This window comes from Aulostomus chinensis, chromosome 21 (genome assembly GCF_037954235.1).
Source record: "Aulostomus chinensis isolate RoL2024-O1b breed Wild chromosome 21, RoL_Achi_v1.0, whole genome shotgun sequence".
Classification (NCBI taxonomy): domain Eukaryota; kingdom Metazoa; phylum Chordata; class Actinopteri; order Syngnathiformes; family Aulostomidae; genus Aulostomus; species Aulostomus chinensis.
In genome coordinates, this window is record NC_141340.1 from 880,224 (window position 1) to 891,545 (window position 11,322).

The 11,322-nt window shown below is 50.8% G+C and overlaps 2 protein-coding genes across 3 annotated transcripts; both read left to right on the plus strand.

Moving 5' to 3' along the window:
• Positions 1 to 697: 697 nt before the first annotated feature.
• On the plus strand, positions 698 to 5,185 carry cyb5a (cytochrome b5 type A (microsomal)). Of its 2 annotated transcripts, XR_015111035.1 has the most exons (6): positions 698 to 1,019; positions 3,593 to 3,721; positions 4,266 to 4,295; positions 4,373 to 4,407; positions 4,590 to 4,752; positions 4,858 to 5,185. XR_015111035.1 is itself a non-coding variant. In XM_086192057.1 (5 exons), the coding sequence occupies exons 1-5, from the start codon at positions 882 to 884 to the stop codon at positions 4,675 to 4,677; spliced, it is 420 nt and encodes a 139-aa protein (XP_086048183.1). In that variant the 5' UTR covers positions 700 to 881; the 3' UTR covers positions 4,678 to 5,185. The 2 variants fall into 2 exon arrangements, 1 of the variants encoding a protein (XP_086048183.1); XM_086192057.1 differs by having other exon boundaries at positions 700 to 1,019; positions 4,590 to 5,185.
• Positions 5,186 to 7,452: 2,267 nt separating this feature from the next.
• Positions 7,453 to 9,985, plus strand: ppp1r3g (protein phosphatase 1 regulatory subunit 3G). Its single transcript, XM_086192056.1, has 2 exons — positions 7,453 to 7,469; positions 8,238 to 9,985. The coding sequence occupies exon 2, from the start codon at positions 8,248 to 8,250 to the stop codon at positions 9,160 to 9,162; it is 915 nt and encodes a 304-aa protein (XP_086048182.1). The 5' UTR covers positions 7,453 to 7,469; positions 8,238 to 8,247; the 3' UTR covers positions 9,163 to 9,985.
• The last annotated feature ends 1,337 nt before the right edge of the window (positions 9,986 to 11,322 follow it).

Here is an 11,322-nt window from a genome sequence, read left to right on the forward strand (position 1 = left end):
CACTTTCACTCAGTTCTCTTTTGTTTGACCGGGTCACGCTGGGCCGTTCAAACATTAACTATCATGTTTTTTACTTTTAAAACTTCACTTTCAGAGGAGGAAAGAGGCATCTGATGATGATGTTCACCGTCGGTGCTTCCACCGCACCTCCAACCTTCACCAGCCCACTACATGAACATGTCTCCTGATGGATTTATTGTTGTTGCTCCGGTACTTGGAGAACTTCATGATACTTCAATCTGATGTCGGTGCCGTCAGATTCCTACTCAGCCCTAACACATCTACATCACCACTTTTCCAGATGTTCTTTTAAAAATTATTGAACTGCAACTTTGCAGTTGACAAGTTGAACTTCTTAACTTTGACACCACAAGGACGAACCATGAAAACAACAAAATTCACATGAATTCATAGGAACGGAAAGTATTGGAGAGTAATTTATGAAGAAAACAACGCTTCAAAAGACAAGTGTGAGTTTCTAGGGGGCCGTCTTGGTCATTTGAAAATGTGCATGAATGTTTCTGTAAGACCACTGTGATTTGAACCTAGTACTAGTACTTCTACTGCAGTACCTCCTTCCTCCAGCTCTTTCTGTGCTCTTCACTTCTCCATCTTGTTGTCTGTAATCCTCTCTTCAGTCTCCCTGGGTTTGAGGCGGCCGTCTTCACATTGAATCCACCTTATTTTGAAGGCTCGGGCCGGATGTTGATTCCTCTGGGACCGGCGAGCTCACGGCGGTTCAAAGTTGGGACACTCGTTGACAGAAAGTGGGTTAAATGTCGGTGTTTGTGCGGAGTCACGGCGCGGAGTGACTCGGCGGACTCGACTCCGTCCTAGCAGCGAGGCTTCCTCGTCGAACAGTCCGAGCTTCAGGGACACAAATGGGCGAGACGGAAGACACGAGCCCCGCTGGACTCCGGTACTACCGGCTGTCTGAGATCGAGGACCAGAACACGTTCAAGTCCAGCTGGATCATCATCCACAACAAAGTCTACGATGTCACCAAGTTTCTGGAGGAGGTGAGGAGCCGTTAGTCCTCGAGCACTAGAGCTAAAACCTGGCAGGCGTCGGGGCCACGGTGGTCCAAGTGTGTCCGAGGTCTGGTTCCAAAGATCCACATCAGATCTGCGGGTTCTACACGCGCTAAGATCAGTACCACGTCCAGCCATCGATCCCAGCTTAGCCTCAGGTGATGCTGCTACCTGAGTTTTTAGATCTGCAGATGTTTCAGGTGTGGTCACGTGATCCAGTCACAGGTGTGTGGAGCCAGACCTTTGTTTCTGAACCAACTTATATCATGTGACCACAAATTACTTAAGTTGAGGGAACAACTTATTTCTTATAGGCTCTCTGTGTACCCTTCTACTGATATTCATCTACTGATTGATCATCAATTTTTTTTTGTCCACAAAAAGTTCTGTCCCGGCTTCAGCCCGTCGAGGGACGGGAGACCAGCGTCGCCATTTCAAATGTTACGTTCACCAGAAACTACGAAACACGCAGTTCTACCCTCAGAAAAGTATTTTCCTGTTTTATTACCGATCAATCAATACTTCAATCGATGAAGCACACTTGAGTCATGACGATGATGTCACATGAGCTCAAAATGAACAAAAAGGTGTCTAGAGAACCAGAAACACTGTGGTTCCACCTCATGTTCCTGTGACATCCAGGCTTGCCACTGCACGCTAATGCTAACAAGGCAAGGCAGTTTTCTTTGTAGCCTGTTTTCACCACCAGTTTGTCTCCAGGCTTCATGGCATCATAACAACATCCTCTGCCCTCTGAGCCTCACATCGACTGAGGAGAAACTCCATAGAAAACCTTTAACAGGGAAAAATGGGAGAAACCTCAGGGTGAGGAGGGGAGGAGGATCCCTCACCAGGAGGGACAGACGGACAGGAGACGTTGGTACAGAGAAGAAAACACTGCTTGCTAACTGGCCGCGAGCCTCGTGCAGGTCCACCGAGTCCAAGTCCTGAAGCAAAGATGGAGGCTCTGACTCTGACGCCATGACTCTGGTGGCCCACACGGTGGCTCGCGGCTGGTTCTCTGTCACGATGTCCCGATGCACTCGTGATCAAACTGGTTCAATGAAACAAAGCTAGCATGTCCACGGGTCAGAGCAAACATGTTAGAGGAGTCGACTTTTATTCTGAAAAACTGTTGATGCACACTTTTGTTGGTCAAAACATGAACGTGTTTTTTTTAACAGATAATCTTATATCTACACGTGTAACTGTCAACAAAACCATCGTAAAACACCAGCACGTCACCCAAAAACCCACCCATCCCTCCATCTTCTACCTCTTATCTGTTAAAGGTCATGGGGGTGGAGCCTATCCCAGCTGTCATTAGGTGAGAGGCGGGGTTCACCCTGGATGGGTCTCCAGTCCATCTCAGGGCCATCAGGAGTGGTTATGGGTTCAGTGTCTTGCTCAAGGACACTTGGACATGGTCACTGGGGGAAGTGGGGATCGCTGGACGGCCACGCGACCTCTGAGCCACGCCGGCCCCCAAAAATGTTGCCCAAAAACCTGGGAAACAAAATGGAATCAGTATGGAATTAAGAACAATTTTCTGATAAGAACATGAGATTTTCAGGTCAGTGCAGCTGCAAGGAACCAGAACACGTCCTGCTACAACGCTAACGCTAGCTGCTCCGGGTTCCCCCCTGGTCTCAGGGGATGGAACGTGCTGCTTGTGGGGCCTGTTGAATCCGACCACCTGTGCCTTTAAAACTGCTGAGGCTGCTTCACTATCTGTTGGCGAGTAAAGGAGCTCAATTATTAACTGGAGGGATGAACTACCAGCTTGTTTGTAGATTAAATTCTAGAACAGAAACAGGAAGTTAAAGCTCAGCCTCGTCACAGCTCGACGTCTTGAACTTTCCCTGCCACGGGTCCCTGAAAGGTCGTGTTCATGGCTCAGGGTCGTCGCCTGATGCCTTCCCTCCCGGCAGGGTGGGGTTACCACCTGGAGAAACTAAGATGCCGCCGCCCCGATGGCGACTCGCGAATTTGCTGTCTTTTGTTTGAAAGCAGCTGAGGTGCGTCTGCAGGGTCACTTGAGGACACGCCGGCGTTGCCGCACTCCCTGCCGCTGTAAATCATTTGATCCTTGAAGTTTAACCCCTTCACACCCACATGAGTGTTCAGACTCTGCACCTGTGAGATGGCCTGTGCATGGATTTAAACGCCATCATGTGACCTCTTCAAGGAAGCATCTCACTTGTCTTCATGTCAAAGTGTTTGATACAGAAAACTCTGGGCAGGTTCCTCTGTCCGCCATGACAGGTGCAGGAAATGATGACCACATGCTCAGCTGTGGAAAGTCTGCCCCCGGTGGACCTTCGCTTTTTGTTTCCTGAGCGCCATGTGTGACGTTGGCAGAACCAAATTGTAGCCGTGGAACCCTTCACATCTCCATGACATCACGTGAATGATTGACAGGTCCAAATTGGTTCACTTTTGCAGCTGAAAAGCAAAATGGCGGTTCGATAGTAAGCGGTGATGTTGTGGTGTGGGGTCATGGAGGCTGTCAGCTGACTCTGAGCTGCTAACTGAGAGCGGATGTTTGTTTGTGGTCGCAGCATCCCGGAGGAGAGGAGGTGCTGAGGGAGCAGGCGGGCGGAGACGCCACAGAGAGCTTTGAGGACGTCGGACACTCCACCGACGCCAGAGAGATGGCCGACAGCATGGTGATCGGAGAGCTGCACCCGGTCAGTCGCCGTTCCAATGCTCCTAAGCACGGTGACTCATGTTGACGCCAGCATGGCGCTCGTCTGACTCGTAGTCCAGTCGTCAGTCCCATTCAGGTTTTCTATTGGAGGGTTTCAGAGAAGTCAGACGCTGCTTGTGTGTCGCGCTCGGAAACCCCAGGAAGCATCCAAGATTCTGAATGTCATTCAAAGAGATTATAAACAGGAAGTAAGAGCAGCCGTGATCAGGTGAGAGGCGAGCGCCATGAGCTAGAAAGAGCAGGATCATCTCAGGAAGTGACATCACTCTTACCAACACCAGGCTGAAGAAGACTGGTGAGACACAACTGAGGCAAAATGAGCCTCAGAGTTTTGTGTTCATCTAAGAGGAAGATGTACATCACTTCCTGTTGTTACAACCACCAACAGGAAGTCTCTCGTTCATTAGTTAGTCACTTTGACGTTTGATCAATCATACCAGACACAAGCAGGTCAAACAAAAACGTTATAGGTGTGTGTGTGTGTGTGTGTGTGTGTGTGTGCGCGTGTGTGTGCGTGCATGCAGGACGACCGAGAGAAAATCTGCAAACCTGAGGTGAGTTGGCGACTGCGGTGGTGGTGTTGCTGTTTCCTGATTCTGCCAACGCCGCTAATTCTGTTTGTGTATGACAGGAAATACGTGTCACCACTTTGGAGGTGGAGCCAAGGTACACACACACATGCACACACACGCACGCGAGCGAGCGAGTGGCGTCCCTGCTCCCATCAGACAGAGCGGTCCATCTATGACGCGTCACCTGTGATGTCATGTCAGTTAGCTGGTTAGCTAGTTAGTCAGCTAACTGTTGGTCCATCCAGTTTAGTCTGTTAACTAGTTGCTCTCTTGCAGCTGGTGGTTCAACTGGTTGATTCCTGTTCTGGCGGCGGCCATCGTCACACTGATGTACCGTATCTACATCGCAGAAAGTGAGGTGTGACATCATCAGACCTGCTGCTGATGTCATAGAGGCAGAAAGAGACTTGTCTGACCTGCGATTGACTGCAGACGAACGGTAACCATTGTAGGACTAAAACATTCCAGGGGGAAGCTCCATGTCCTGCTGTTCAGCCGACCAATCAGACGGTGTTATGCTAATGAGGTCATTGATCTCCCCCAGATGAATCCTGATAACCCTTTAATCCCAGATTCTGAGGTCTGCTGTGTCGAGGCCCATCTCTCTCTTCCAGCACTCTACCTGTGGGAGGAGCAGCCAATGTCATGTGACTGGTGATGCTTCTGCTGGACTGCTGACCTGAATATGAAGTCAACTCTCCTACGCGTCGCTGAAGTAATCACAGGAACCTTCCCACGGCGCAGCCACTTCCTCCTGCTTTGATTGAGCCGTCCAATCAGAGAGCTTCAACAGCCAGAAGCTATTAATTCACGTCATTTAATGTCTTGAATAGAAAATACGATGCCGTCAACAAACGTGTGTGTTTACTGTGTGTGTGTGTGTGGCTTCCTTCTCACTTGATGATTGTTGTGGTTCCACAATGCTGCCTTCACTTTACTGGTCAAGAATCAACAACCAGCGACATCAGCAGCTGGGGGCGGAGTCATGACTGCCTTCCCCATGACCGCCTTCTCCATGACCCAAAGTAGGAGAGAAAGCAGGACCGGGGAGAACTCTATGGAGGGGCGTGACGTCCCCGTGGAAATGCTCATAGATGGTTAGTCAATTGTACCAATGTGGAATCAGCAGGAGAACCAGTCCAGAACCTTCACTGTGAGCCGCTGGACCCGAAGCTCAGCTGGTCTCAGGTTCCTGTAGTGGTGGACGAATGGGAATAACGAGCTTCCGTCTGCTGAGGCTCTGATGGGAGGCTTAGGCTGCTGCCCCCTGCTGGCCAGCAGCTCTTACTGCAGGTCAACCAGGTCAAGGTTCAGCAGTGGTTCAAAGCTGATCAGCTGGATTAAAGCGGTAACTCCACACCTGCCGTCCCAGTCGCACAACCAAAGACAGAACATCAGTGGAGCCCGTCAGTGATAGCAGACCAGAGAGGAGCAGCGGGCGCGGAGCAGCGGGCGCGGAGCAGCGGGCGCGGAGCAGCGTTGTGCTCTTGCATCAAACATGTCAATGAATGCAAGCTACATATCAAGAACACACAAATACATGTCAGGGTTCTCAATCTGCAGTGCGCGGCCCATTTGGTTTCCACCGTCAGTGACATGTAGAAGTCTGATGACAGGACCACTAACCCAGGACCACGTATGACCTCATGACGTCAGGACCTGCCCAGCTGTCTGGAGCACGCGTACCCCAGAGGGGCTCAGGTAGGTCAGCTGATGATCAGGGAGCAGACTCCGACCACGAGGCGGTTCTTGTCCTCCATCAATCCATCGCACCAACAGACAAAAGAAGAACAAATGATCAAACCCACATAAGAAGGTTGGAGACGGGAAGAATTCCGGCGGCTGTCGTCCACGTGGAACCGGAGTCCAACATGGTTCCTGAGTTCTAGCGTCTCTGCAGGGTGAAGACAGTTGCTCCTGAAACCAACGAGGAATTCCTGGGTCTCAGTCACCTTCGGGTCCAGCGAGCCATCGCAGCCCCGACCCGGCCCAGAGGGATGTGGCGCTGTTGGGGAAGGACGGCTGACTGACGACCACGCTCCTGATCCATTGACCTTTAACCTTTGGAGTTTACAGTGCGTCTCCTTATTGATGCGTTCCTGCCGGTTTCTCGAGGCGGGACACACTGAACTCAGTCTATTCAGATTTCCTTGAATATTTCCCTGATTTTCCTCTTAACTCACTTCAGCGTCCCGTCACAAACGTCCTCTGGACTGACTGACGTCTCCGTCCATCAGGGTTGTGTGTCGGTTCGTCCGCTGTTGCGATGGAAGAGCGGCAGGGCCGGAATGTCCAGAAGAATGTAAGATTAAATATTGAAATTCTGGCTTCGAGTCAAAAGCTGGTTTTAATCTTTGAATTATTCTATATAATAAAATAATATTGATTCTAAAGTCAGATCAAGCGTTGCTAAGCAACAACCATGACAGTGACAGCAGACGCCTCGAAACCAAAAACAACAAACACACGAATCAAATATGCAGAAGGTTAGCAGTGAAATGATGTCATCAAAACAACGGGGGGAAGATCTGCTTCATGACCGCTGACATTTCACAGACCGTCAACAACACGTGGGAGCTGCAGGCTGACAGCAGGATGGCGTTGACAGGAAGAACTTTTCATGACATCACGTCGGTTTGTTTATGCGACTCGGCCACTGACAGGGTGGAACATGTGGCGCAGTGAGGGGTTAAATGTTGGTCGTCTCCATGTCAGCGGCACAGTGACATCAGAGTGATGTCGGCACTGACATCGTGTGCTTGTTTACGGACGCTATGACGCACAGTCAAAGATGCCGTGCGACGTTACATAAGAACGTGTTCGTCCTCACAACATTTCTATTCACATTCAACTCAACTTTATGAGCAAGAATGTGACAGTCACAGTTTATCATTTACAATTCATGAAGAGAAGAGGAATTCAGCGTGTTCACGATGGAAGGGAACCAAACAGACACGCGTGACGAGGCGAGATCCTCCACAACAAAGCTCACCTGCACTGACAGAACCAGGGTTGTTGAGAAATACCAGTTTACCATGAGGAGACGTTGTAGTGGTAGAATCAGACACGTAGCCGGAACTACTTTCCTGACTGGGAGCAGTGATTTGACGCAGCACCTCCAAAGCTCCACTGGAACTTGGGTCAACAGAACCAAAGGTTTGTTGAGGACTAGAAGAGCGACTGCTGCTACTGATGATGAGGAGGAGGAGGATTCCTGCTGGACACACCAGCATCCTGGACCTGAGCTAGCTGATGCTAACACTTCCACCCACCACCAGCCATTGGGCTAAGCTAACTAGCCTGGACCTGAGCTAGCTGATGCTAACACTTCCCACCCACTACCAGCCATTGGGCTAAGCTAACTAGCCTGGACCTGAGCTAGCTGAGGCTAACACTTCCTACCCATTACCAGCCACTGGGCTAAGCTACCTAGCCTGGACCTGAGCTAGCTGATGCTAACACTTCCACCCACTACCAGCCATTGGGCTAAGCTAATTAGCCTGGACCTGAGCTAGCTGATGCTAACACTTCCCACCCACTACCAGCCACTGGGCTAAGCTAACTAGCCTGGACCTGAGCTTGAACCTCAACTGGACAATCAGGGACTTTCCCTGAAAGTGGGCATGTCCCTTTAAGAAGTTCAAACTGACAACCAGAAGAAGATTCTACTTTATACTCTATTTTAGACTAAATGTTGCATCACTTAAATTTTGAGATGTTGTTTCTGTTGATGATGCGTTTGTGTCGTGGTACCTGAGTATATCCAGTCTGACTGTTAATAACAATATAACTGTTATATAACCTTCTCAGTATTCAGCCATCAACATCACTACCATAACACCACTGGTGTGTGTGTGTGTGTGTGTGTGTGTGTGTGTGTGTGTGTGTGTGTGTGTGTGTGTGTGTGTGTGTGCCCTCAAACAGGTGAAAGTTTATGTTTCCTATGACGGTGCGCGTGCGCTCTGGGGGGCGGGATCCTCCTGAATATACAAGCGGACCCGCACCGGAACCCCCGCGGACTCATGACTGCCTGCAGACGCAGAGCAGCGCCCGCCGGGCTGAAATGTCCCGCTCACCTCTGCAGCTCCACGCCGGCGGAGAGTCGCCATCCCCGGGCCTGTCCGCCGAGAATGGGCTGGGGGACCTGGATGAGGAGAACCTGGACGATGAGCTGGACGCATCTCACCTGGAGAAGTTCATGAGGGACCGGAGGAGAGCCCGGTCCCTGCCCGCCTACCCGGCGGCGCTCCTGGACGGCGTCTCCGGGTCTGAGGGGAGGAAGCGGGTGAAGTTCGCGGACTCCATGGGCCTGAATCTGGCCAGCGTCAAACACTTCAGCGCCCTGGAGGAGCCGCAGATCCCGAGCAAGGTCCTGTCCCGGCACCAGAGCTTCCCCCCGCAGGCCTTCCTCAGCGACCTGCGCCAGAGCCTCCAGAGCCTGGAGGCGGACCGGCTGGTCACCTGCTTCCCGGACCCGCGGGACGTAGACCAGAGGGTCCGGCTGCTGCGCGTCTGCCTGGAGAGGGTCTCCATCACGCAGTTCGACGTGCGGGGAACGATCCGGGTCATGTGCGACTGCGCGGACCGGGGTGTCGGACTGCGGTACACCTTCAACGAGTGGCTTTCCCACGTGGACACGCAGGCGTTGCCCGCGGGGCCGCCGGGCCTCCCCGCGGAGCGCTACACCTTCACCGTGGGCACGCCGCCCTTCACGGACCCCGGCTCGGCCCTGCACTTCGCCGTCTACCTGAGGTGCGACGAGGGGGAGTTCTGGGACAACAATGCGGGGCGGAACTACACCCTCCGCTGCCTCTGTGCCCTCGGCAGCGCTCCTTTCCACACCACCTGAGCGGAGCGCGCGCTCAAACTCTCCGGCTGCGCGTTAACAGCACCTGGTGACGCCTCGGCGTCCATGAGTCTGACCTCTGACCTCTGAGGGACTTAAACCCTTTGAGAGGCGCGTTAGAGACAAGAAGAGTCCGACAGACGCTGACGGTGTTCTGGGTCAGGACCGGAACTCTCACCTGGTGGAGAGGGACGCGGGAATTTAGACCAATAAAAGTGTTGATGTCATTGTTGTGTGGCGTGATTGGAAGCAGGAAGCTTCTCCGGAGGTCGTCTGTTAACCAAAGTCTCAATGTGAGTTTTTGATTAAGAATTAAATAGTTTATCATCTAAATGTGTCTGGATAAACATTCCTACTCATGTGAGGTCCACCAGCAGGTTCCTGACGCCCTTCGGCGCAGATCATCACGCTTCCCTCAGTCATGACTTTAATTTATGAATTGATATTTGCACATACATATGTGTGTGTGTAGGGAAGGTCAAAGTCCTCTGCCTCTGAAAATAGTCCTGTTGACACATGTGAGCACATCTGTTTGGTTGGTCAACACTGACGCAGGTTCACGGTGATGCCGTAACCATTTAAGGGTGAGTTTACCAGATTCTTTCACAACAGAAACGTAATCTTTGATGGCGCTCTGGAGGCTCCATGGACCCAGAGGTAGCAGGTGGGTTTGTGTCGCGTAAACATGAGCGCCCTCCGAAAGCAGTTCACATCCCTCCACCCATTTTCTATACAGCTCATCATTTAAGAGATCATTGGGTGAGAGGAGGGGTTCACCCTGGACGGGTCACCAGTCCGTTGCAGGGCCATCAGGAGCAGTCAGGGGTTCAGTATCTTGCTCAAGGACACTTGGACCCTTCAGCTGCTGGACGGCCACCCCATCCCCTGATCAACGATGTCATGCTACTGAAACAGGAGAGCAGCGAGGACGTGCAGCAGAGGGACAATAGCTCAGCTACCAACAAGCTAGCAGCAGAATCACGACAAGAATGTGGCTCAAGTTGCTAGCTCACCTGCTCACACGTCACTCTACTTCTATGGAACAGCTAGCTAGCTAACCAAGTGAGCTAATAAACATTTAAATTCAACGATTACATTCTTTTTTTTTAGCTGGTGCTAATTTGGGATCCGACTGAATCGCGCAGTGACCTCAAATCTAACAGAATGCTAATGTAGCAGATAGCTTAAATTCCCTGGTGTGGGATAACTATTGTTCTTATTACACAACATTCATGGACCCAAGCCAGCGACAAGTTTTAGCTTGGCCTCTTTTTGTGGTTCATCATAACTATGAAGACATTCCACATCTGGAGTGTTCTTTTTGTGTTGTGATAATGAGAAGTAGAATATCCAGATGTTCTGCACCACATTATAGCACCACAGTGATGAGAAATAGCATTGAGTTGGAGCTAACGGTTTTAGCTGCATGGTTACAACTCAAACGTTTTTTTGTTGTCTCTCTGCGTGGTCTAAAAAGCAGCAGTCCTTAACCTGTTCATCATCAAACAGCTAACAAAACACAGTTAGCAACTCACTGGTGAATATAGCATAGCATTCAGCTGCTAGAGACCCATATATCCCCGGAGAATCAGCAGAGAACCAAGCGAACAGACCGAACTCTGGGCCAGAACAAGATCAAGGACTTAGGAAAATGTTTAATCATCGAGATAAACTTAAAACTTATTTATCGAGATAAATAAGTTTCAACCCTTCTGAACAAGGCGTTGCCACAGTGCACTCATCAAAGCGATGACGTGACTGGTGAGGTTATAAAGGCCCTGAAACTTTGCGGAACATTGGGTAATGTTCTTCTACCAGCCCCTCTAGAAGGAGACGCAAAGGATCGCTCCCTCGTACTTCTCTGTGAGCCGTAACCTTCTGGAAAAACCCTCAGCTACAAACTACACCCTCCCAGAACGTCTGAACATCCCAACTGGTGAGAAGAACGTAGCCTCAAAACGTTCTCACAGTTCTGATCAGTTACTGGGGCAGTCATGTTTAAGGGTCACTACCATAAGATGTTCCCTCTACGTTCCCAGAACACTTACATGTCAAGATGCAGAGCTGCTAGAGAACGTCGGGCGTGATTCAGTGGATGTTCAGGGAACATTCAGGATCCTCTGGGACTGTTACTGGGGAACATTGGACATGTTCCACAGATGT

Excerpts from the sequence above, each read along its gene's own strand:
- cyb5a (XM_086192057.1), top strand. The coding sequence starts at position 882 with ATGGGCGAGACGGAAGACACGAGCCCCGCTGGACTCCGGTACTACCGG. Across the intron at positions 3,722-4,265 it reads TGATCGGAGAGCTGCACCCG|GACGACCGAGAGAAAATCTG; the intron begins GTCAGTCGCCGT and ends GCGTGCATGCAG. Across the intron at positions 4,296-4,372 it reads AGAAAATCTGCAAACCTGAG|GAAATACGTGTCACCACTTT; the intron begins GTGAGTTGGCGA and ends TGTGTATGACAG.
- ppp1r3g (XM_086192056.1), top strand. The coding sequence starts at position 8,248 with ATGTTTCCTATGACGGTGCGCGTGCGCTCTGGGGGGCGGGATCCTCCT.